The sequence below is a fragment of the Dryobates pubescens genome, chromosome Z, assembly GCF_014839835.1.
Source record: "Dryobates pubescens isolate bDryPub1 chromosome Z, bDryPub1.pri, whole genome shotgun sequence".
NCBI lineage: Eukaryota > Metazoa > Chordata > Aves > Piciformes > Picidae > Dryobates > Dryobates pubescens.
This window is the reverse complement of record NC_071657.1, coordinates 40,177,770-40,204,711: the sequence shown is the minus strand read 5'-3', so window position 1 is coordinate 40,204,711 and position 26,942 is coordinate 40,177,770. Positions and strand designations below refer to the sequence as shown.

Here is a 26,942-nt window from a genome sequence, read left to right as displayed (position 1 = left end):
CAGTGGCACCACAATGCCATTCAAAACAGGTTTGCAAGAGCAGTAATGAGGTCCAACTCTTGCACTGGTCAGCTGGCCAGGATGCCAGTGCAAACAGCAGAATCCACCTGGGAAATTTTAGCTCTTAAAGTCGTAACAACCACCAAATTTTATGCAAAGGAAACTGGATTATTCTCAAAGGACCTGGATTATTCTCAAATGCTACTGTGCAGACATGCTGTAGCTTTCCCAGAAACTATGAACAAGAGGGGTGACTTATCACTGACGCCTCATTTTCCCACATGTGTGCCATCACAGGCTCCCTGCCACTGGAAAGAGTCTTGTGTTCCATGATAGCATTGGATTAAAGGGCTCTAGCCACAACAGTGCTATGTAAATTGCTCTTCATTTTCCTGATGCTCCTTGTGCTCACCACCACAAATCACGAGCAAGCTGATGAAATCAACGGCAAGGGCTGTCATCACTTACCCAAACCCTAGCCCTTCATTTGACAGCACAGGCTATAGTAAGGCTTTCTGTAAATATGAGGTGAGTACATGCTTTACTGTACACTTGCAGGACCGGGTGCTCAGTGCCCACCTGCCATGCATCCCCACAGCAGCTGTGTCTTGGGTACAATTCCTTGCTCTTTACTGGGAACAGATTTAAATCATGAGGCTTTGTGAGATGAAAGAGGCACTGAGCCCCTGACTGGCCTGAGCAGGAATGTGGCTTCCAGGCATGATTATGACTTCACAGTTCCATTTAATTTCTTGTTAAGCAGGTAAACCAAGTCCAGAAGAGCTAGCACCTACTCCTCAGGAATCTTCCTCTGCAGGTATTGCAGTGCTGAATACAGTCCTACAAGTCTTTTGGTCCCTCTCACACATATATATGCATTTGCCTGATGCCTTGAGGGCATTTGGAACTGACGAGCAAACCCCTCCAGAAACTCCTCAAGTACACAACAGTCCCCTGTAATTGGTAGTGGTGTTCCTCAACTACTAAAGGGCTAAATAATTTGGAAAGGATGTGCAACAGAAAGCACAAAGCTCTGACCTGCAGCTGCTCCCCTACTCCTCCCTGTCCCTGTCACAATACCTTTGTTTTAGAACATTTTCTTGTCCTGTGCCTCATAGTCAAAAAAGACAAGTCTGGTTTCAGATTAGCATAAAGAAAGTCACATTGACACTGACAACAAACTTAATGAAACTTCAACCTGATGCACAAAAACATCTATTAAAAAACATCTTCAAACTGCCCTAAGTTGGTATTTTAGAAGACAGAACAAAATGTACATTGATTCCATGCATGAATTAGCAGACCTTGAATGCTACCTAGCAATCTTTTCTGTTTCAGAGAGCTATTTGGTGGCAATTTAAAGCCTGAATGATGGCAATTCCACCAGGTCCTAATGAACTCTTTTCAACTGGCAAATTGTCTTCACTGGAAGTCAATTATATTGATTCTGATAGTGTGCAAACTCAGCAGCTCAGCCACTGGACTTGGGGGTTTTCCTGCATTGTCCCTCTTTCTTAGATACCCAAGTATGCTCACAAAATGACTTTCTGGTTTCTCTACAAACAACTTCGAAGATCACACTTCTTTCTTCATGTATAGGTATGGTCTTTATGTCTCAGATTAATTGTGTAGCTCTTTTCTGACATTGCTCCAATTCTGCAATGCTCTCTGAAGTGCTGACCCCAGGACTAAGCAATGTTTCTATGCTGGGCTCCACAGCCTACATTTCTCCCCTGCTCCTACCACTCACCTGAAGACTGCCAACTTCCTTTTAGCTAGAATAGAATAGAATAGAATAGAATAGAATAGAATAGAATAGAATAGAATAGAATAGACCAGGTTGGAAGAGACCTCCAAGATCATTGTGTCCAACCTATCATCCAACACCACCTAATCAACTAAACCATGCAACCAAGCATCCTGTCAAGCCTTGCCCTGAACACCCCCAGCAACAGTGACCCCACCACCTCCTCGGGCAGCCCATTCCAATGGGCAATCACTCTCTCTGTGTAAAACTTCCTCCTAACATCCAGCCTAAACCTCCCCTGGCGCAGCCTGAGACTGTGTGCAGTATTGGACTTGGCAGTCATGTTATCTAGTTATTGTCCAAGTCCTTTGCACTATCTATACATTCTAGGAAAGGCCTCTAGCCTTGCTAGTTTGACCTCCATGCTTCACTCCGGGATTTACAGCCTTGCACTAGACAAGCCCAGCTTTCCGGGTGACTCAGCTCTGCTGGTCAGACTATTGGGCATTATCCTAGCCCTAGAACTCTCAAACATAACTCACACACTCACTCCCCCTAAACAAAGTACCCCCCTCAACTTCTCCTCTTCCCTCGGCTATTTCAACTTCCTCTCCCACCGCACTAGCTCTTCTAACCTTCTAAATATGGGCCAAAAAATTGCCACCCACTTAATTGATCAGTCTTGGTACAGAGTGGCTGGAGAGCGGCCAGGTGGAGAGGGACCTGGGGGTGCTGGTCGGTGGTAGGCTGAACATGAGACTACAGTGTGCCCAGGCAGCCAAGAGGGCCAATGGCATCCTGGCCTGTATCAGGAACAGTATGGCCAGCAGGAGCAGGGAGGTCATTCTGCCCCTGTACACTGCACTGGTTAGGCCACAACTTGAGTCCTGTGTCCAGTTCCGGGCCCTTCAGTTTAGGAAGGATGTTGACTTGCTGGAATGTGTCCAGAGAAGGGCAACGAAGTTGGTGAGGGGTTTGGAACACAAGCCCTATGAGGAGAGGCTAAGGGACCTGGGGTTGCTTAGCCTGGAGAAGAGGAGGCTCAGGGGTGACCTTATTGCTCTCTACAACTACCTGAAGCGAGGTTGTAGACAGTCAGGGGCTGGTCTCCTCTCCCAGGTAGCCAGCACCAGAACAAGAGGACACAGTCTCAGGCTGCACCAGGGGAGGTTTAGGCTGGATGTTAGGAAGAAGTTCTATACAGAGAGAGTGATTGCCCATTGGAATGGGCTGCCCAAGGAGGTGGTGGAGTCACCATCATTGGAGGTGTTCAGGAGGAGACTTGATGGGGTGCTTGGTGCCATGGTTTAATTGATTAGGTGGGTTGGATTGTTTGATAGGTTGGACGTGATGATCTTGAAGGTCTCTTCCAACCTGGTTTATTCTATTCCCCTAGCTGACACATTGTTTATCTCAATCTGCAGGACCTCCATTTTTGTGCAAACAATTATCTGGTATTTATATCATGACAAAGCTACCACGTCATCTAGAACCAGCAACAGATACCTTCAGTACTGCTTTACAAGCATCCTCTAGCTTTGTTCCTCTCTGGTGCAGGATGACACTCCATCTCCAGTTATGAGAAGGATGACTCCACCTGGGCTGTTTATAATAAGCCACTTTGATTCTGCCTAGCATGTATTCCTGTATCAGACTGTCACTGGGACAGTCAGAAGGGTTCATATCCATTTATACAAACACAACAACTCTGATCAAAATCATACTCTTACCAAGAAGTGGAATCAGGCTTGTCTAACAAGGCCAGTTTCCCATGCAAGGCAAAATGGTTAGCATCATCCTGTCTTTTCTCAGCTCCTTACCAGCTGCAGAGCCTAACAGCCCATTTTAATTTGAGCAAACTGAAGTTAGGGTAGCCTGACAAGGTACGCACTCATTATCCTGGAATAATGCTGTGGTGGTTTGGCTCTGGCCTGGAGGCCAGATACCCACCAAGCCACTCTATCACTCCCCCTCTTAAGTGAACAGGGGAAGAAGGGAAAGAAAACATAACAGAAGCCGGGGATAAGATAGGAGCAATTTAATAACACTAATAAGCAAACAGCAAATAGACCACACGGAAGCAAAAGAAAGCACAGAGAGAGATGTTAGTCTCTACTTCCCATCAGCAGGACGATGGTCGGTCTCAGGAAGCAGGGCTCTCTAAGCTTGGTGGTTCCTTGGGAGGATAAACGCCATGGACAAATCCCCAAACTTCCTCTTTCACTTCCTTCTTATACCTGAGCTGATGTCATATGGCCAGTCTTTGTCCAGTCTGAGTCAGTTGGCTCAGCTGTGTCCCCTACCAAGATTTTGCCCACCCCTCAATGTACTCTTGGGGCAGGGAAATGTTGAAAGGACACAGCTTGGATACTGGATTTAGCCGTAGCCAAAACACTGCTGTGTTATCAACTACTGCTGCAAAAAACACAGCACTAGAACGATGCTGTGAGGAGAATTAACTCCAGCTCTGTTCAACCCAATACAATCTCCACCCCTTATTCTATACCATTTACATCATGCTCAGGTTCTACACATTTTAATACATTTAACCATCTCATCTGATTCTTACACTAAAACAACAAAAGAAAAAAAAATTCTTGCTTACATTCACAACCTGATCTACATACTTAAACTATCTCAATACTCCAACATATAGAGACTTCTATCAATGTCTCAGTCCTCTCTTACAGAAAATTTTTTCTGCTCCTTCAGATGTCACTTGGGATTATTCAAGACAGGAGAAGCAGGATATTCTGTTCTTGGACACCAACTCCAGCTGGTCTCAACCACTGTGTCACTCTTGATCCTTTCAAACCTTCATCAGTCTGGGTTCTTCTCACTTCATTACTTTCTGCAACATGCAACTCACATTATTCACATTTCAAATTACCTTTCCCCCAGTGTTAGATCCCTTTGAGGCACACACTGAGTCTCCCCATTTCTTTTCATTACCCACCAAGTACATCCAGGCCCCTGAGCAAAGACAATCCCACAATGGGTTTGCCTTTCCCCATGGGAGGAGCAACCCACACTGCCTTTCCTAGCCACTTTCCCATGTGTACTACAGGGACTTTATCTCCCCCCACAGTGCGCAAGGGTTCTGTTTGGGCAGGACCAGGACGGTTAGCAGGTCCTTGAGAATTAACCAAGTGGCTTCTGCTAAATTTACCTCCCAGTGCCTCCATGCTCCATTACCCAATGCTTTCAGCTAGTCTGTAACAGTCCATTATATCTTTCAACCTTCCCAGAGGCTTGTTGGTGATAGGGAATGTGATACACCCATTTGATGCCATGTTTCTTGGCCCAGGAGCTGATGGCATTATTCCTGAAGTGAGTCCTGTTGTCAGACTCTATCCGTTCAGGGGTACCGTGCCACCACAGGATTTGCCTTTCAAAGCCTAAGACGGTGTTCCAGGCAGTAGCATGATTTACAGGGTATGTTTCTAACCAGCTTGCAGTTGCTTCTACCATGGTGAGGATGTAACGCTTGCCTTGGCATGTTCGTGGCAGCGGTCCAATATAGTCAATCTGCCAGGCCTCACCATAGTGAAAACCCAGCCACCGCCCTCTGTTCCAGGGAGACTTGGCTCTGGTGGCCCTCTTGATTGCAGCACAGGTTTCACAGTCATGTGTGACCTGTGTGATGGCTTCCATGGTCAAGTCCAACCCTCAGTCACAAGCCCACCTGTACGTAGCATCTCTCCCTAGATGTCCTGATGTTTCATGGGCCCATCGAGCTACAAACAGTTCACCTTTTCGTTCCCAGTCTAGATCCACTTGAGCTATATCAATCCTTGCAGCCTTGTCTGCATGCTCATTGTTTTGATGTTCTTCATTAGCATGACTTTTAGGTACATGAGCATCAACATGACGTACCCTCAGAGTCATGTTCTCCACCCGAGCAGCAATGTCCTGCCACAATGAGGCAGCCCAAATAGGCTTGCCCCTGCGTTGCCAATTGGTCTTCTTCCACTGCTGTAGCCATCCCCACAAGGCATTAGCCACCATCCAAGAATCTGTGTAAAGATAAATTACTGGCCACTTTTCTCTTTCAGCAATTTCTAGAGCTAGTTGGATGGCTTTCACCTCTGCATATTGACTCGATTCACCTTCTCCTTCAGTAGCCTCAACAACTTGTCGTGTAGGACTCCATACAGCAGCTTTCCACTTCTGATGGTTTCCTACTACATGACACAATCCATCAGTAAACAGAGCATAAGGCCTTTCATCTTCAGGTAACTCGTTGTATGGTGGTGCCTCTTGGGCATGAACCACTTCCTCAGGCGATGCTCCAAAATCTCTGCCTTCTGGCCAGTCCATAATCTCTTCCAGAATTCCTGGGTGGTTTGGTTTTGCCAGTTGAGCGCGCTGTGTAATCAGTGCTACCCACTTACTCCATGTAGCTCTGGTGGCATGATGAATAGAAGGGATGTTTCTTCTGAACATCCAATGCTCCACAGGCAGCCTGGGTGCTAAGAGAAGAGGTGCTTCTGTACCCACTACTTCCGATGCAGCTTGAACAACTCCCTCACAGGCTGCTAAGATCTCCTTCTCAGTTGGTGTATAGAGGGCTTCTGATCCTCAATATCCTCTACTCCAAAGTCCCAATGGCCGACCTCGGGTTTCAGCTGGTGTCTTCTGCCAGAGACTCCAAGTGAGACCCTGCTCCCCAGCTGTGGTATAAAGGATATTCTGCACCGATGGTCCTGTGCGAATGGGCCCAAGTGCCACTGCAGGAGCTATCTCTTGCTTGATCTGTTCAAAAGCTTGTTGCTGCTCACTACCCCATTCAAATTGATTCTTCTTTCGAGTTACTCGATAGAGAGGGCTGACAAGCTGACTGTAGCCTAGAACATCCATTTTCCAGAACCCCACAAGGCCTAGAAAGGATTGTGTCTCTTTCTTGTTGGACGGTGGAGACATGGCTGTTATCTTGTTGACCACATCCATAGGTACATGACGGCATCCATCCTGCCACTTTATTCCCAAGAACTGAATTTCTTGCACAGGTCCTTTGACTTTGCTTTCCTTTATAGCAAACCCAGCCTTTAAGAGTATTTGAATGATTTTTTCTCCCTTCTTGAACACTTCCTTTGCTTTATTGCCCCACACAATGATGTCATCAATGTACTGTAGATGTTCAGGGGCCTCACCCTTTTCCAATTCACTCTGGATTAGTCCATGACAAATGGTGGAGCTATGCTTCCACCCCTGGGGAAATCGATTCCATGTGTATTGAACCCCTCTCCAGGTGAAAGCAAACTGTGGCCTGCACTCTGCTGCCAATGGAATTGAGAAGAACACGTTGGCAATGTCAATAGTAGCATATCATTTAGCTGCCTTTGACTCCAGCTCATACTGGAGCTCTAGCATGCCTGGTACAGCAGCTCTCAGTGGTAGCATCACTTCGTTCAAGCCACGATAGTCCACAGTTAATCTCCATCCTCCATCAGATTTTGGCACTGGCCATATGGGGCTGTTAAAAGGTGAGTGTGTTTTGCTGATCACTCGCTGGATCTCCAGCTGGTGAATCAGTTCATGAATGGGACCCAGGGAGTCTCGGTTTGTACGATACTGCTGTCGGTACACTGTTCTAGTAGCAATTGGCACCTGTTGTTCTTCAACCTGCAGCAATCCCACAACGAAGGGACTTTCTGAAAGGCCAGGCACAGTAGACAGCTGTCTGATCTTCTCTGTATTCACTGTGGCCACACCAAAAACCCATCTATAACCCTTTGAATCCTTGAAGTACCCTCTCTTAAGGTAATCAATACCAAGAATGCAAGGGGCCTCTGGGCCAGTCACAATGGGATGTCTTTCCCACTTGTCCCCTGTTAGCCTCACATTGGCTTCTAACACAGACAGCTCCTGGCAGCCTCCTGTCACTACAGAAATCCAAAGAGATTCAGCACCTCTGTGTCCTGATGGCATCAATGTACACTGTGCCCCTGTGTCTACCAGCACCTTGTATTTCTGTGGCTTTGATGTGCCAGGCCATCAAATCCACACAGTCCAGTACACTCTGTCATCCCTCTCCTCCTCCTGGCCAAAGGCAGGGACCCTCTACTCCTGGTCATCATCAGAGCATTCACTGTCTGATTTGGGTAGTAGCTGGCCAGAGGTCCCCTCATCGGGATCAAGGGGTGTAACCTCAGTTCTTTTACCCCTGAGAGATCATTGATTACTTTCTTGGCTTTTTACAGCAGATACCTTTGCTGTTTTCTTAAATGATCCTTTTTTAGCTGTTGTTTTCCCTTTCAGTTCACGCACCCGAGCTTCCAATTTATAAGTGGGTTCAGCATCCCGCTTCCTCATGTCCTCCCCCTGGTCACGAAGGAAAAACCAGAGTACTCCTCGTGGTGTGCGTCTGGGGCTCCCTTTCCCTCCGACTGAGGCAGGAGGGGACGGATTTCTTGGAGCACACCTGGTCAATGAGGCACTGGCGCGTGGAAATGAGTTAGTACAGAGGTTATCTTCAAAATTCTGGAGCCAGGCTGACACAATCTCCACAGACCGTGCGTCCTCATCCAAATAGTACATCATTGCTAGGCTGTTAGAATACGATGCTGGAGCACTTTGGATCATTTTCCTTCACATGTCCCATGTGCATGGGACATCTTCTGGATCTGTGGAGACACTCTGATCATTTAAATCACTATAGGTAACTTCCAACACCACTAATTCTCTTAAGTATTGGATTCCTTCATCTGCAGTATTCCACTTCCCTGGAGAACTCGTAAGGTCCTCCTTGCATGGGTACCTGGTCCTCACACTTAGCAGGAGTCATCTCCAGAGGCTGCATATGCCTGTCTCCTTTGCAATGCCTTTCTCAATACCTCTGTTTCTAGCAATGGGTCCCAGTTGTTGGGCCTCTTTCCCTTCCAGCAGTTGGCTGTCAGCCCCATTATCCCAGCACCAGAGCAGCCAAGCAGCAATTCGCTCTCCTGGCTGGCGACTATAATCCTTGCATTTGTCTCTCAGTTCTGCTGAGGTTAAGGACCAAGTAGTCTCTGCTTCTTGTTTAATCTCACTCACTTCCTCTGATTTCCCACTTGATGGACCAGCGTCTTGATCATAATCTTCCTCATCCCCTACCAATCAATGAGAGGTACCTGTTGACCTCCTTGTCCACTGCTTCTTTTTTACGACTGGGGCAATCTCTCTGGTTGCTGTTTGGGTCCCCATCTCCACCATGGTGTCCTCAGGTAGTGTTTGGGTGCCTGCCTCAGCCATAGTCCTCATAGAGTATTGAACTGTGGCTCGGTAAGCACAGGCCAGGCCCCAGTAGAGTGCCAGAAGTTGTTTGTTCTCACTGGGATAAGTGAGGCACCCTTGTATCAGATGGCGAGTCAGTTTAGTAGGATCGCTCGCCTCTTCTGGGGTAAAGTCCCAGACTATGGGAGGTGATAACTGTCCTAGAAATCTGCCCAAGTCCTTCCACACACCCTGCCACCCAGGGACTGACAGCTTCAAGGCACACTTCAATATATCCCCAACCAAAGACTGTCTCTTTTCATGCCATGATGGAATCAAGCTCTACAAAACCCGCAACATGCCAGTGATGTTGATTAGCAATACTAGAGAGCTCACGTAAGGATGGATCAAAATCTTGGGGGCCTGCATAATAAAATTCTCTGCATTCATTTCATGCGGGGAGACAGAAATGATGACCTCTCTAGCATAGCTCCCACAAAGCAGCAGCCCTACAAGCAGGAGAAAGAAACACATAGCCATTATCTGCTTCGGCATGTTCCTAAACAAATGAAGTATTTCCAAAACAAAGCAGAAGTTATCAACAAGCCACGTGACCAGCACAGAAGCCTGTATCATAAGCAAGCTTATATAAAAAAAACTGCAGAAACTACAGCTATGCTGTATTTTCGTTTCCCGGCCAACGCATGACAGTAGGTTTTTTTCTATTTCCCTGACATATTTTGAGTGCCTGCATTAATGCTTCAAAGTGCTCTACCACTTAGTCTCTAAATATTCTGGACTTTTAATTAGGCACTGTTAAATGTTTTGTACATTTAAAAAACATTGACAGTTAACACTTTTCCTAATTATTAGAAGTAATTTCTTAGGGGAGCAGAAAATATTGCCTTATGACCAAGCTATGAATGCAGTCTTTCCCTTTCCAAATATCAAGAAATAGTTACCAGTTATTTCTGCCCTTTTCTTTTTCATTAGCAACAGTTTTGCAAACCTGTTCAGTAGTAGGATTCCATGAATCCCTAATGCATTAAAGAATCTCCTCTTATTGTTCCAAACCCATTGCCCAAAGCTCTTCATGGGTATTGTTCAGTTCTCTCATCAACTGCCTGCATTTCCTTGAAGATTACTTGTCCATGTCACATCCTCTATTTTTCCATTTGTTGTATCTTGATGTTTTTATTCCTGCTTTCATCTCCTCTGTTAAACAAAGAATTTTAACTAAAGAATTCAGTTTTACAAACGCAGAATTGTAGTTTCTCAGGGACCTAATATACAATTCTTGAACAACTCTCAATTACCATTCACATTTTTATGCTGAAGTTCTTTGTCCCCCTTTATTTGACCTGTAATTATTTCAGTTTGGGGAAACTGGGTTAAGGCACCCAATATACATGTTATTGGTTGGGACTATATTCCCTTTTCACATTGCAAATTAAGTTCAGTTACAATGACTTGTAACCTAAGCAAACACTGTTTTCAGTTCAGTTCAATTCAATCTTTATTAACCTGGATGAGGTCTGAAATTACATTTCTCCAAGCCTACCGTGATACTGTCTAGAGTTACATACCTATGTGTTTTACTGAATGGGTTTCTTCCAGTGCTGCAAAAACATAACTGAAAAACCTAAAAGGAAATCCAATTTTCATCCTTTTTTCTACCCTGGCAGAGTTTCAATCTGTTCACCTAGGTATTGTGCAACTTGTATTGTAAATACTTCTGTCCCTTGTATTGTTTGCTGATCAGCAACAACCTTGAGCTTTCTGTATATTATTCCCTTGCCTTACCAAAAGCATTTCATCCTTCCCAGAAAGCACAGCTCTAGCCAATTTTGTTTTTTCTTTTTAATATTCCAAACATGCAACTCAACCTACCAGACTCCAGCTCTAACAGCCACCCATTTATCTTAATAAACAGGCCTTATGAATTCATACAAGGATGAAATCCCTAGCCTAATAAGTTACTGTACACTGGCTGAGCAACAGAAACCATCCAGGAGCCCAGACTCAGGCTGTGTGGTATGAAACATTTCAGCAGTAATGTTTCATAGCAGCTCCTACCACTCCTTATATGCTGCATTTTGTAGGCACTTTGGACATGCAGGGGCCAGCACAGTTTGCACAAACTGTCACAGAACACAGACTAGTGAGAGGCTGGGAGCAAGCAGCCAGACTAGGAGAAATGTGCCTGCTTAGTCACCTTTCACCAATGCAAGACTGAAAGGTGAACTAACTGTCTACCAGGTACTTACCACACTCTAAAGGAATGTATAGACATACTTCACCTGCAGCTGCTTGAGTATAGAAATATCAGCCCTAAATTTCCCTATAGACCATTTTACCAGACCTACCCACTTCAGGTCCTACATAAGAATTTGGTATGTTTATACTTTGGAGGATATCCTGAAACTCCATGGACAAGAAGGAAATGTGAACATCTGAGTACTCCAGCTGGGACACTGTCAAGCTTAGGTTAGCTTACCTACTCCTTATTAACTTTCAAGCCTATTTCTAGCTTGCCAGTGTGTCTGAACTTCAACTTTTACTGCCATTTATTTCAGATCGAATCTCAGATCATCTACCCAGACAGACTGCATGCCCCAGGAGACCAACACCAGGAGATGCACTACGAACCAGACTGCAAGTGCAGTCCTGCATACAGGACTATCATGCATGCCACGGTCAGGCTTTGGAAGGAAAAGGGCTGTTGCACCCCTGGAAGCACAATCCCACCTGGCAGCTTGGCAGGAAGAGTGGCTGAATTTGAGAGTGCGGCACACACAGGCATGAAAGCCACACTGGCTCAGCAGCCCAGAGTGTTCTGGCATCTCTCCCAAAAGTGAGCAGGACAGTCAGGAGGGCAGTCGATCAGTTACCAGTGCTCTCAGCAGAGCTTGGAACCAGGAGAGTTCTGCATAGCATACATAGCCAGGCCATGGTAGATAAATACACTGTCCCTATCAGCACTGCTGGTATAGCTCAACACCTTCAGAAAGAAGTTACACGCTTTCTTTCAGCTGCTCACTTGGGCCACCTCTATGATAAATCCAATTCAGTTCCAATTTGGGAACATACTTCCTCCACCTGCCCAGTGAGATGGAGAGAATGAAACCCTCATAATCTTAGAGGAATCAGTCAGTGACCTAGTACACCACTTAGAAACAAGTCTATGGGGCTAGATATGCTCCATCTAAGGGCACTGCAGGAGCAGGTGGAAGCGCTCACCAAGCCATTCTCAATCCTGGCTAATCAAGAAGGTCCCACTTGACTGGAGGTTAGCAAATGTGGTATTCATCTACATGGAGGGCTAGAAGGATCGGGGGAACTGCAAGCCTGTCACCCTGCTGGGGAAGGTTATGGAGCAGAGCATCCTGAGTGCCATTGCACTGGGTGATCAGATAAAATCAGCATGGATTTGTGAAAGGCAGGTTCTGCTTGATTAACCTGATCTCTTTCTATGACAAGGTGACCTGCTTAGTGGATGAAGCTGTGGATTTTGTCTATTTACAGTATCACAGTATTGCCAAGGTTGGAAGAGACCTCGAGGATCATCGAGTCCAACCTGTCACGACAAAACCCATGACCAGACCATGGCACGGAGTGCCATGTCCAATCTCCTCTTGAACACCTCCAGGGACGGTGACTCCACCACCTCCCTGGGCAGCCCATTCCAATGACGAATGACTCTCTCGGTGAAGAACTTTCTCCTCACCTTGAGCCTAAACTTCCCCTGGCACAGCTTGAGACTGTGTCCCCTTGTTCTGGTGCTGGTTGCCTGGGAGAAGAGACCAACCCCTTCCTGGCTACAACCACCTTTCAGGTAGTTTTAGAGGGCAATGAGGGCAATCACTCCTGAGCCTCCTCTTCTCCAGGCTAAACAATCCCAGCTCCCTCAGCCTCTCCTAATAGGGCTTGTGCTCAAGGCCTCTCCCCAGCCTTGCTGCCCTTCTCTGGACACGTTCAAGTGTCTCGATGTCCTTCTTAAACTGAGGGGCCCAGAACTTGACACAGTACTCAAGGTGTGGCCTAACCAATGCTGAGTACAGGGGCACAATGACCTCCCTGCTCCTGCTGGCCACACTATTCCTAATGCAGGCCAGGATGCCATTGGCCTTCTTGGCCACCTGGGCACACTGCAGGTTCATGTTTAGGCGGCTGTCGATCAGCACCCCTAGGTCCCTCTCTGTTTGGCAGCTCTCCAGCCACTCTGACCCCAGCCTGTAGCTCTGCATGGGGTTGCCGTGGCCAAAGTGCAGCACCCAGCACTTGGACTTGTTAAATGCCATCCCATTGGACTTCACCCATTTGTCCAGTCGGTCGAGGTCCCTCTGCAGAGCCCTTCTACCCTCTAACTAACATCTGCTCCTAACTTGGTGTCATCTGCAAATTTGCTAATGACTGTCCCAATCCCCTCATCCAGATCATCAATGAAGATGTTAAAGAGGATGGGGCCCAGCACTGATCCCTGGGGGACGCCACTGGTGACTGGCCGCCAGCTGGATGTGGCTCCATTCACCACCACTCAGTAAGATCTTTGACACCATGTCCCACAGCACTCTCTTGGAGAAACTGGCTGCTCATGGCTTAGATATGTATACACTTTGCTGGATGGCCAGTCCCAAAAAATTACGGTGAATGGAATTAAATCCATCTGTCTGCCAATCACAAGTGATGCTCCCCAGGGCTCATTTTTGGGACCAGATGTCTTTGTTATCTTCATCAATGATCTGGACAAGGAAATTGAGTGCAGCCCCAGTAAGACTGCAGAAAACACCAAGTTGGGCAAGAGTATCAATCTGGTTGAGGATAGCAAATCTCTTCCAAGAGCTCTGGACAGGCATGGTTGAGGCCAATGGTAGGAAGTTGAACAAGGTTAAGCACCAGGTCCTGTTCTTCGGTCACAACTACTCCGTGTGACACTACAGACTTGGGCAAGAGTTGCTGGAAAGCTGCCCTGCAAAAAAGGACCAGAGATATTGGCCAACAGTTAGCTGAGCAGTGTGCCCAGGTGGCCAAGAAGATCAACAGCATCCTGGCTTCTATAGCATGACCAGCAGGACAAGACAGATGAATGAACACCTCTGTACTGGTATTGGTGAGGTTGTATGTTGGATACTGTGTTCAGTTTTGAGCTCTCCACTACAAGATGGACATTAAGGTGCTGGAGTGTGTCCAGAGAAGGGCAACAAATCTGGAGAGAGTAAGTCTTATGAGGAATGACTGAGGGAATAGGGGTTATTTAGCCTGAAGAAAAGGAGGCTGAGGGGAGACATCACTCTACAGATAACTGAAAGGTGGCAAGGTGGCAGTTGGTCTCTTTTCCCAAGTAACAAGAGGCAGGACAAGAGGAAACAGCCAAAATCTATGCCAGGGAAGATTTAGATTGGGTATTAGAAAAAACTGGGACAAGCTCTACAACCTTTAAGTTTACTCTGTAACAGCATCAATGCACAGACCTCTGAATGTTGGAGGAATTTAGAGAAATACAAAATCAATATGTCACACACCGAAGACGTGGGAAACAAATGATGGTTAGTAGACCTGAAATTGTAAAGACAGAAGAGAAACAAGTAGGTAAGTTACTGAAAACCTCCACAGGGGAGGCTCCTTGCACTACAGCATTCAACATACACATAAGCAAAACAGAGAGCAAAACTACTCCAACAAACCCCAACTCTACCATTAATGGATTTTGCAGAGCAAACAAAGGATGGGGAGCAAAATATTTCAGGGAAAAGGTCAAAGGTGCTGTGAAATCTGATCTTTTGGTAAAACAAGTATTGTCTATTGAGTTGCAGTTCATCTTGTCCACAGCATAGACAAGGACTGGACCACAAAAACAGGGTAACACTCTCTCTTTCCTGAGAAGCAGTGAGATCATGAAGGACTTAATCTCCCTTGTATGAGCTCTCAGAAAACCACTGTACATGAAAGAACCACAAACACACTCAGATAAATAAGGAAAGATGAGGACAGTGCTCCAAGCATATGCATGACTGCCATGATGCAAGAGATGTTGCAAGGCCTGGGAGGAGATGAGGGAATAGTTAATATGTAGAAAGCATGTCCCCACAGGGATAGCTCAGTGACTTCCCTTTGCTTTATTTAACAAAAAGAACACTAATGTTCTGATTACACTCATTACAGTTGCAGTACTTGGAGTACTAGATGGCAGAGTGATAGTAATGCAATCCACTTCTTCTGTCCTGCTATAGGCTTTAGCCTGTCGAGACTGGTTGCAGCCTTGCTGTCCAATGGAAAAGCTGGCAGCCATCATTGTATTCTATCACCCTCATGGCACAGAGGCTTTAACCACTTGGCTTGTTTGACTGCAGCACATATTTCACATTCACAGATAGAATACATAGAATACATAGAATAAACCAGGTTGGAAGAGACCTTCAAGATCATCGCGTCCAACCCATCAACCAACACCACCCAAGCAACTAACCCATGGCACCAAGCACCCCGTCAAGTCTTCTCCTAAAAACCTCCAGTGATGGCGACTCCACCACCTCCCCAGGCAGCCCATTCCAATGGCCAATCACTCTTTCTGTATAGAACTTTTTTCTAACATCCAGCCTGAACCTCCCCTGGCGCAGCCTGAGACTGTGTCCTCTTGTTCTGGTACTGCTTGCCTGGGAGAAGAGACCAACATCCGTCTGTCTACAACCTCCCTTCAGGTAGTTGTAGAGAGTAATAAGGTCACCCCTGAGTCTCCTCTTCTTCAGGCTAAGCAACCCCAGCTCCCTCAGCCTCTCCTCATAGGGCTTATGTTCCAAACCCCTCACCAACTTTGTTGCTCTTCTCTGGACTCGTTCCAGCAAGTCAACATCCTTCCTAAACTGAGGGGCCCAGAACTGGACACAGTACTCGTGGTGCGGCCTAACCAGTGCAGTGTACAGGGGCAGAATGACCTCCCTGCTCCTGCTGGCCACACTGTTCCTGATGCAGGCCAGGATGCCCTTGGCCCTCTTAGCTGCCTGGGCACACTGCAGGCTCATGTTCAGTCTACCGTCAACCAGCACCCCCAGGTCCCTCTCAGCCTGACTGCTCTCCAGCCACTCTGACCCCAGCCTGTAGGTCTGCATGGGGTTGCTGTGGCCAATGTGCAGAACCCGGCACTTGGATGTGTTAAATCTCATGCTGTTGGATTCTGCCCATCTGCCCAGCCTGTCGAGGTCCCTCTGCAGAGCCTCTCTACCCTCCAGCAGATCAACCCCTGCCCCCAGCTTGGTGTCGTCAGCAAATTTATAATATATATAACCTATGCAATCATGTCCATGGACAAATCCACCCCTCAGTCACAAGCCCATCCATATGTTCCATCCCTTTAATGATGATGTCAGATATCATGGGCCCAGTGAGCTACAAATAATTCAGTCTTAGGGTGCCAGTTCAAATCCAGGACAAGGTGATTCTCTTCTGCAGTAACGGTACTCTCTCCCAAAGCTAAAGATCTCAAGTATCATGGAGTGCATTTGCAGACCAGTCCAACAACCTAGTGCTGACCTATCAGAAAACAGCCAGATAATCCAGTCACTAGCATCCTCAACTCACTGTCCATCCCTCCTGAACTGGAAAAATAGTTTTAAAAGTATATTGGCATGTTCACATTGCAACACTGTGAGCCAGCAAGGCAAGAGACCATCCAGGGGAGCTAGGAGGCGAGATGAAACTACATTTACTGCTTGATGTTTTCTGTTTCTGCTATATAAGGCGGCTGAGCAAAGGGCATATACAAGAGCAAAATGAGCTTCTAATGGTACATGTGACCAATGTAAATTGGTGCCACAGCAAAAGCTGAAGCTTTGGATTTCCAAAGCCTACCCCGGATTTCAGGCTGTTTGAAACTAAGTCTCTACCCTTCTGAATGCAGAGACAGTAGATCAGCAAGTGAACTACCCTTCTGCACTCAATGACTGAAAAAGCTTGAACTCTCCAAGTAGTGAAAAAGTTCTTAATTAAACTCTGACAATAGAAACATGAACCCTTAGGCATTTTGGTTCCCACCAGCTAGCCCATTCCCCATTCCTGATGTCTAGACATGGAGACTATAGGTGCATCAAACACAGAATGAGAACAAAAAAAACCTGGGTCACAAATTCGAGCAGACAAAGATGCAAATAGGATCAATAAAGTTGTTCCAGCTCCACTTCATGTGTAGAAAACCTTAACGTTCCCATCACCGGAGGAGGGAGGGCTGTTCCTGAAAATACATCTCAAAGTTAGACTGTCAGGGCAGAAGACACAATCAGGTTACTACAAGTAGCATCTCATCCAACTTGCTCAGATCTTTCATCAAGCAACTGCTCTTCAGTTTGCTCCATGTCTGGATCTGAACTACTCCTTGCAAAGCTCTCTTGTTCTTTCTTTCTTGGGTTCTCTGCTATTTATAGAATCATAGAATTGGAAGGGATCTCAAGGATCATTAAGTTCCAACCCCCGCTGACATGAGCAGAGACACCTCCCACTAGATCAGGTTGCCCAGAGCCACATTCAGCCTGGCCTTAAAAACCTCAATGGATGGCGCTTCTACTACGTCCAGTGTCTCATCGCCCTCATGGTGAAAAACATCCTCCTAACATCCTATCTGAATCTACCCATTTCTATTTTTTTTCCATTCCCCCTAGTCCTGTCACTAACTGACACCCTAAAAAGTTCCTCAACAGCTTTCTCGTAGGCCCCCTTAAGATACTGGAAGGCCACAATAAGGTCTTCTCGAAGCCTTTTCTTCTCCAGACTGAACAGCCCCAGCTCCTTCAGTCTGTCCTCACAGGAGAGGTGCTCCAGCCCTCTGATCATCCTCATAGCCCTTCTCTGGACACGCTCCAGCACCTCCAGATCCTTCCTGTAACAGGGGCTCCAGAACTGGACACAGTACTCCAGGTGGAGTCACACCAGAGTGGAACAGACTGGAAGAATTCCCTCCCCCGACCTGCTGGCTATGCTTCTCTTGATGCAGCCCAGGATGTGATTGGCTTTCTGGGCTGGAAGTGCACACTGCTGGCTCATGTTGAGCTTCTCATCCACCAGCACCCCTAAGTCCTTTTCTTCAGGGCTGCTCTCCAGCCGGTCACTGCCCAGCCTATATCAGTGCCTGGGATTGCCCTGGCCCAGATGCAGGACCTTGCACTTGGTCTTGTTGAACCTCATGAGATTCTCATGGGCCCCACCTCTCCAGCCTGTCAAGGTCCCTCTGAATGGATCCCTGCCCTCCAGTGTGTCTGCTGCACCACACAGCTTGGTGTCATCAGCAAACCTGCTGAGGGTGCACTCAATGCCACTGTCCATGTTGCCAACAAAGCTCTTAAACAAGACTGGTCCCAGCACTGATTCCTGAGGGACTCCACTTCTCACTGACCTCCTCTTGGACATGGACGCATGGACAGCTACCCTTTGGGTGCAGCCAGACTTGGAGAAGCCAATCTGGCCAGGGTCCTGGCTACCAAGTGGTGACAGCTAAACAGCCTTTATGCACTTAAACCTTGGTCCTACACAGGAGAGACACAAGTCCAAACTTCTTGTGTTCAAGCTCAAACTAGTCTGCAAGAAATAAAGGCTGCACATCACACCCCAGCTCCTGCTCTTGATCCTGCAATATCCACCCAATCAGACAGCCTGTTACCCTGCATACCACCCCGTCTCACCTGGGAGAAGTTCAGCCCATTGAGTGGGTGGCACTGCTCCTCTACTTTCTCCACAGCCCCTGTTTGCTTCCTCAGCCGCTCTGCTTCCTGGGCCAGGTACAAATCTAGGACAGGCACGCCTCTCGACTTGATGTCTACCTCTGTCAGAGAGTTCACCATCAGCATCACCCACACTGGCCTCTTCCGTTCCCAGTTGCCAGCAATGGCATTGAAGAGGTAGTCTGCATACAGCCCTCTGCCCTGCTGGTCCGGGGTCATCCAAGATGGCATCATGAGCTTGACATACTCCAGGTGCTTCTTGAGCCGGCGGTATATGTCATGGGGCAGCACATCCTGAAGGTTTTTGCCCTGTGGCAGGAGCTGACAGCTAGTGAGAGCTGAGATGGTGTAGGGGTCAGTGAGGTCCAGCTCAAAGTACACGATGTGGCTCTGATGAAAGGCCTTCTTGGAGTTCTCTGGGACAAAATCCCAGACACGTGTGTATGGGACGTGGATGGTGCCAAAGAAGTAAGACGGGGGATCTCTCTTGATGGTCCATAGGAAGGAGTTCAGCTCACTTTGCTGAGAGAGAGGGAGACACAACTGAGTAAGTACAGACATTTATGCTGGGCCACTGTAGTATGGGGCTTAAGGACAACATGGTGCCAAGCCAGCAGCTCACATGGCTCAGCAGCTTGCCAGCATGGACTTTTCCTAAAGTGGCTTTGCTTGGGATTCCTCTTCAACTATCCTTTATTTTAGGTCTTGAGGTCAAAATCTAATTTTTATTAATTAAAAAAACAGGCAGATTGGCCTTGGCTTTCACCTCAGGAAAGGTAACATTAGGGTCTTCTCAAGAGAAACACCACCCTGGCTCATAAGCTGGGTATCTGCTGGCAAACAACACCCTGGCTCATAAGCCAGCTCTTTGCTGACAAAGCCAGCAGCAGAGAACAGCCCAAGCAGCCTGTGGTACAGGCAAGACACTTATCTAGCTTTTACCTTTTACTAGGTTGGAAACTGGCATCACTTCTCTGAAGAAAAGTAGGACAGCAGGATTTCAATCACCTTCATCTTTACTCCTCTAACTTCACTACACTAGGACAGCTTTCATCAAATAAACTGCTGTGACACTTAGTCACAGCCTCTCGAGAGAACTTTCTGCACTGAACAGGATGCTAAATAAGTGAGTAACACAGAACACAGCTGGCAGGCAGACTTGCCAGAGCAGGTGGAAATACAGTTTTACAGAGATGTAGCACATGGTAGATAGACACACAGTCAAGATCCCTCACTGCCCAGGCATCTTTTTATCTTAAGTAGCAGAGAAGTGCATGGAATACCTTGGAAAATACAGCAAGAGATTCTGCAGGCCAAACTCAGCCTGTAGTGCCAGGGCATACACAAACATGGAAGAGTAAAATGTGTCTTCCTTCAGACTAGCTTTAAAAATCCTCAAACCCCACACCCATCAGGAAGTCAGAATCAGACTTTATGTTACACTGAAAAATGTGCATCACAGCACCCCTAGGAATATGAGTACAGGGCAGTGCTCAAACCCTAAGCAGTCCCACAGAACAGGAAAGCAGATGTGGAAAAACAGATCCTGCATGGATCCTGTCAAGTCACTTTACACCAAAAGTAGGCATGAGAGCCATCATCCACAACATGCAGCTTGCTAGTGCAGTGGTCCTTACTGGACCTCTTAATGAATAAAAACAGTTTATATCTGTCTGTGCAGACAGGAACAAGTAGCCTTTACTTGTCTAATAAGACCAGCTTCCAGATGCACTCAAACATCTGGTAAGCCTTTATCAGCAGATAACTCTAACCTCAGCTGATGCTAAGCATGTATCTGTGCTGATCAAAAATTCCTGACTGCTAAATGCAGAACAGGCTGCTTGAAGGATTTTATGGGAAGCACATTGCTTATAAATTTCTGATACTAAAGACTTAGGATCAGACTGTTCTGCAATGGGTCATCCCAGACAACCTTCTGCAGCAGCAATCTCCAACAAACCCAGGCCACAGATCATGCAGCACTCCAGCAAAGTGCCACCAGCTCATCTTACTGGCACAACAAAGAATATTCCAAAAAGCTCTTCAGACAGTTCTGTAGTATGTCAAGAGTCTGAAGGATAACTCAGACCTTGGAACATTACAGACCACAAAAACTCTCCTGAAGACTATGGGAAAAGGAGAAAGCAAACATGATACAGTACCAAGAGGTAAAGAAGGTGCAGGCCAACAGGGAAATAAAAATCTGACATAGACCCAGGAAGAACTCTGGAAAATGAACACACCAAGTGAAAGAAGGAAAAATCTAATGGGGTTCCTGCCATGGTAGAGATTCTATTTACCACATCCAGAGGAATGTGCAGTAGCTCAGGTGGCAGGATGGACGCCGACACATTCCAGTCATTAACCAGGACAGAAAAATAGAAGGATATACCACTGTGGCAAGAAATTAACTGGAAGTAGTTGTCAGCCAGCAAGGAGGATGGACCAAAAGTGCTGCTTTCTATCTACAAGAAAGCAAAAAGACTGAAGAGGCACCCCCAATAGGTACAAGGTTGGGACATAAACACTGCCTCACTTTTACAAGTCAGTCATGCAAATGATATTGCACAAGAACAGCCAAAACTCCAAGGAATTGTAAGGAACAAGTGGTCACCAGTCAGCTCCCAAATAAACTCAGCCAGAAAGCTCAGGTCCAGATGGTTGATACCAGGCTTTAACATGGATGATCAGGACTGCTCTGGAATACTACACACAGCCCTGATACAAAGGTGTTTGGCATTGCATTTTCACTTTTTTGCTTCTGCAAATCTCCCTAGCTCTCACAATCAGATATTGTAAGCAGAGCCATGCCACCAGTTATTAGTGATGCCACTAAAGAAATCACACCAAGTCATCAGGTTCAGATTAAATAAAGTCATCCTTTAAAGATCCTGCAGCACAAGCAGAAGAAAGTAGTCTGAGACCTAGCAAAACTTCTCACAGTCTTAGAGACTGACCTTACAAAATAACTGGGCACTCTTTCTGGTACCTCCACTTCAACTGGAGTAGTCATGAACTTGACAATACACCCCAAGAACCATTTAGGCTTCCCTTCTCAGAATTGCTTGGAGCCAGTCTTGAGAGGCCAGAGAACAGGCCTCAGTTTCCCACCACTGATGTGAAATCTCCTCAGACTCTGCAGAAGCAGTTTCCAGTACCAGCAGCTAGGTATCATCACCAGGTGATGCTACAATGGGAGGTCACAAAGCTCATGTTCCCTCTAAAAGGTGGCACTATGGCTGCTCAGGACATGCTAGGGCCTCACACTCCTTTAGCATCTCCTCTTCCTTCAGGAGGTGGAGACTGGAGTTCCAGCACTGCTCTGCTCCACACCTGACCTCTCTAAACAGCCCACTACTACTCTGTGTGGCTGTGACATAGCACAGCAGTGCCCAATTTTATTCAGCATCACAGTAGATGCTGTCAATGGCGGTGCCTCTCTCTCACCTCACTCCCTTGAGAGTATTCAGTAGATAAAGGTGCTACAAGCCACTCTTCCTTTGTTCTAGGATTCTCTATGTAGCTGTTACCTCAGAAAAGGGAGCTTTAAAAACAGTAAATTGCAGTCAAAAGTGGTGTCCTGGAGACTTAAGAGAGCTGGGTTGTATAGCTCCAGGAATTTCATTTTAGTACTGCAACAACAATGTATAGACCAAGACACACATTTCAGTCTCCTGTCTGCAAATTACAGGTGGTACTTAATGCATTACTAGTGATAGCAAAAACTAAGAGGAAGGGTTAAAAATGGAGGAGATGTGTAAGAGCAGTCCCACATGAGAACAAGGTCCCCCAATTTGTTGCCACATCAAGACCTGAGACAGCATCACCACTACCAATAGCACAACTTCTCTGTACCTCACGTTTATCTTCCCACTATGCAGTCCTGGAGCAAGGTGGTTCTGAATGCTCAGCACTATGGTACAGTGCCTTCTGCCCTGCCTCACCTCCCCAGGTGAAAAACAGGTGGCTGTGAACCCAGTCAGAGTATCAGCCCAGACAAAAACATTGCTTGGAACAAAAAAGGAGAGAGAAAGGCTTTCACCAGCCAGGAGTAGCATAAGAGAGAAGGAAAAGGAGGTCCTCAGAGTGACAGCTGTGCGAGACTATGAGACCTATGGGATCCTTTCCCTACCATGAAACTGGAAAAGCCTCCCTTTCCAACGAGGGCTGCACAGAGGACAAATTCCACTGCCCACCATGAGATGCGAGGCACAGGGTGACATAAAGCCAGAAAACACTCCCCCAAAAAGATGAGACAACAGTGTCAGGCATTGTAAAAATCGTGGAAAAGCACAGTACATATCAAGGTTTGTGGGTTTTTTTCCTCAGAAGATGACAGAGGGGCTAGGCAAGAACAACAACAAAATCTTTAAGATAGGCAGAATAAAGTGACATGTTGCACATCAGTAACTGAATACAGAGCATGTTAGTGCCACATCCCACTAATCACTTAACTGGCTGCCAACAGGGGCTGCTGGAAACTCTCATGAGCACCTGCCTTCCTCCTGTCTGCCTCAGTAGCACACAAGCTCAGATCAAGAGACATTTTCATTGTCTTTCCAATAGGTTTCTTCTTCTAAGAGTTAAATAACCCAGGCCTCAGATTTTGTTCAATTTAAGAGCAGCCTGCTTTTCCATCAATATTTATACACAATAGGGTACAGATGAAGCAGGAAGAGCTGATTCTGCTGGAAGAGTAGTCCTAAAGACGATGAGAGAAAGTTTCACCTTTCGTCTGAGAAACTAGTTCAGATTGGGCCACATGATTTACTTACTGTTGAATAAAATCATGGTAAACATCCAGAAAATGAGGAAGAAAAAAACAGGAGAAATGGCAGCACTCCAAACATCTAGAAGTAAAGCATGGGAGTAAATCAAGAGAGAAGGTTGTGGTAATACAGGGAACAGAGGCTCAGAGGAGAAGGAAAACTGCTGTCCAAAACTGAGGTACTGGATGTGAACTCTAGACCTGGGAAATCTACAAACCCACATGTGGTCTGCTGCCTTCTATATCACTTCTCCTTCCTTCCACCTTCTGCCTGTCTCATCTGTGAAGACTATACATTTTCCAGCACAAAGTACATAACGTGCTGTGCAGGTAGGTGTCCTCTGTGGCTCCAGCCTTACATCCCTCCCTGCAAGACTTTCTCTGTCCCTCTATCTATCCTGGTGTCATATCTTGTCATGTTCATTTATACCCAGCTGAGGCAAAAACTGTGCCTTTACTCACAATGTGAAGTGCCCCATGCCTCTATGGTAATGCACACAGAAATGCTAGGCACATTTTCAACAGTTATTCTCTTCTGCCCACCTACACTACTGACACTTTTAAACTCATCTTATGACTGTAAGAACTTGCCTGGGGATAAACACTGCATTGGCTACAACTGTTAAAATAACACACATTCAGTCTCCATTTGTCAGAAATGGGGGGAAAAAAAAGTGGTTAAAAAGCCAAGAGTTCAGTACATAGATTATTTACACTTCTGAAGTATATATATCAGAGAAGGTAGCTATTCCAATTAATTTGCCTCCTATCAGGAACAACACATTACAAAATACTAACCAGTTACAGCCATAAGAATGCTGCTGTTAATCACTGGATTCTGGCTTTAAATTTACCACTGTTGTAACGATTCTAGAAGACAGCCTGTCAATACTAGAATTGCTAGAATTGCAGGTGGTCTCACATTTTGATGAGTAATCAGCAGATAATGAGACACCATTAATATATTTAACCTTCAGTTTTTCTTGTAACTGGCAGAAGTCCCAGTCAATGGCTCCAAAGGAAAGCTGTCTGTGTTCCACCAAATCAGTGAATTACCTGTTTTCACAAGCAGGACTTTTGCTGCTCAGGCTTTCAGGGGCTATTCCCTTCCTTCTTGTTCTCCTCACTACCTGCTTGCAGTAGTTTCTTGACAGCCCACATCTTTTACCCTTCATGCCCTCAAAGGGAAGGGGGCACCACATCAGAGGCTTATGGCTGGCCACCTATAAATCCAGTTGACAAACTGGTTCAAAGCTTGAGCAAATTGGTAAGGCACAGCCTCCCAAAACAGAATTAAACTCTAACCCAAGCTCAGACAGGCACCTCCATTGAGGCACATGTAGCTTGCTACATGGTTCAATGAACAGTGCCCTAAATCCCAGGAGACATGTTAGCCTCTATGGCTGCTGGGAGGTCAGCGTACTCAGCTCAAAGCAACAAGGCCCCTTGACCAGGGGTTACATGGAGGTGCATGTGCAGGTGAGAAAAAGCAAAAAGGTCACAGCAAAGACCTATTTCACTTGTGCAGAACTTTCTCACACTTACCCTTGCACATACCCTGCAGTCAGCCCACTGAGGCTCTGGCACCTCCCCAGTGTAGCACTTCCGCACTTGCTTCTCAGGGCTTCCAGTTCCCTAACAGCTGTGCCGGATGAGGTAATCCTGCCTGGGGCAGGAGATAAAATGAAATAGTGAGACACGTCCCAGGAACGTCTCGGATGCACAGCTCTTCCAGTCAAGCTGCTTCCAGGTCCAAGTAGCTGCCAACAGACAGCACAGATGGTCTGTTAATACCAACAGGTGCCTTAACACAAAGTTCAGGAAGCCCTTTCCTACATGGTTGTTGTTTTTTTTTGGTACATTAATCTAAAAAAGTCAGTGAGAACTACTTTCTATCAATGTCTTCTTTTTAACAGAAATAACACCCTGGTCACAAGCTTCACGCTGACCAGAACTTATCCCTAACTTACAGCAGAGACCCTCAGCCTCACGTAGTACTTAGCAGAGCCAGGTTAGCCCACGTTGCTCCCAGTTACTATAGTCAGAATGACAAGGTCAGAGCACGTCCTAACAGAACCACGCTTACGCTTTCAGGGCACAGCCACTTGCCGGTCTGACTCTGCTCTCCAACACTACCCCTCCACGCCCCCAGGAAGGGATGTTGGCAGCAAGTCACTCCAAGCAACTTTGTCCTGCTGCGAGCAGTGCGGCTCGCCCCACACAGCACAGGTAAAACGTCCTGCTAGGGCTTGTCCTGCGATCTTTCACGCTCTCCCGCCAGCACGCGGCGGAGGTCGTCCCACTGGGCGCATGGATCCGAAGAATGATCTTCCCCGGCTCCTCTCCAGCCACCACCCCCGACGGGGACGCTGCCTGCCCGAACCCCACACCCCGCGCTCGCCGCGAAGCGGGAGGAGCTCGGGCGGCCCCGCGCACCCCACCCTCTCATCACGGGGCAGGGAGCCCCCGGCGCCGTGATCCTGATGTACCCAACACCTGCAGGGCCGCAGCAGCTTCCGCGCTGCCAGCAGCGTTGGACTGTGCATTTCGGCGCGGTAGGCGACAAAGTCCACCCGCACCGGCGCTTACCTTTACGCGGGGCGGGCAGGCGCCGGCGGGGTCGCGGCTGTGCCGCGCTCTGGCCAGCAGGAGGAGGGAGCCCTGCAGCAGGCAAAGCCAGCCGGGATGCACCATCCCTGTTTGCTTCCAGACTAGGCACAATTTATTGAAGCCTTCCCTTTTTAAACGTACTTTCCCCCTCTATTCTCCTGCTTCTACACCTCCCTTTTTTTTTTTTTTAATTTCCCTCCCTTTTGTCTTGCCCCCACATGTCGTTTTGGTTTAGGGTTGTTTTTTTACGGCTCGATCCGATCGTGAAACCCTTGCGGGAGGGTCCCCATGCCCTAGCCAACCCCTTCAGCTTCTGCCCCGTCTTCTTAAAGGGTCCTGTGCCGGGCGGGGGCGCTGGGAAAGGAAGGGGAGGGCGTGAAGTCCGCAGAGCCCATGCGGTGGGGCGGGCGATGAGGCGGTAACAGAGACGTCCCCTTCGGGGAAGGGGCCGGCGGGCGCCGTAGGCCGCCCGGCCCTGTCTATCCATGTATGCTCTCTGCCTTGACGGCCCTGCTCTGCTCTTGCTACCTCTACTTCCCTGCGCCAGCCTGATTCCTGCTCTGCCCGTATGTCTCTGCCCAATTTACAGCTCTCATGGACTGCGTATAAAATTGTGACCCAACTCAAGTCTCGTTACTGCCCATCAGCTGTACACTGAAGAAGTATTTTGATTAATTCGTGTATCTTTTTGTTTTTTTCAGGATGCCAGTGCAAGCAGTGTGATCTGCTTAAGATCAAAAAGGCACTGAAGAATGTGTTACTGTTTGTCATTGTCAAATTCAGCCATGTTTGCTGAGGAGACTGAAATGTAAAACTCTGTAAAAGTATATTCTGCTATTAACCACAGTCTTAAAAATAATGAGCAAAGCCAGGTTTTAGTCAGCTGCAAATTAAAACAAAACTTTTAATAGCTTTGAAA

At 47.0% G+C, this 26,942-nt stretch overlaps 1 protein-coding gene across 1 annotated transcript in view; it reads right to left on the bottom strand.

The window, feature by feature from the left end:
- The window catches only part of TRABD2A (TraB domain containing 2A), a 93,210-nt gene extending 67,103 nt beyond the window's left edge, over positions 1-26,107 (bottom strand). The window contains exons 1-3 of the mRNA XM_054178260.1: positions 26,009-26,107; positions 25,337-25,339; positions 18,607-19,167 (exon numbers count right to left, since the gene is read on the bottom strand). Coding sequence (XP_054034235.1) covers positions 18,607-19,167; positions 25,337-25,339; positions 26,009-26,107 — 663 coding nt within the window. The remainder of the gene's footprint in view (positions 1-18,606; positions 19,168-25,336; positions 25,340-26,008) is intronic.
- Between the last annotated feature and the right edge of the window lie 835 nt (positions 26,108-26,942).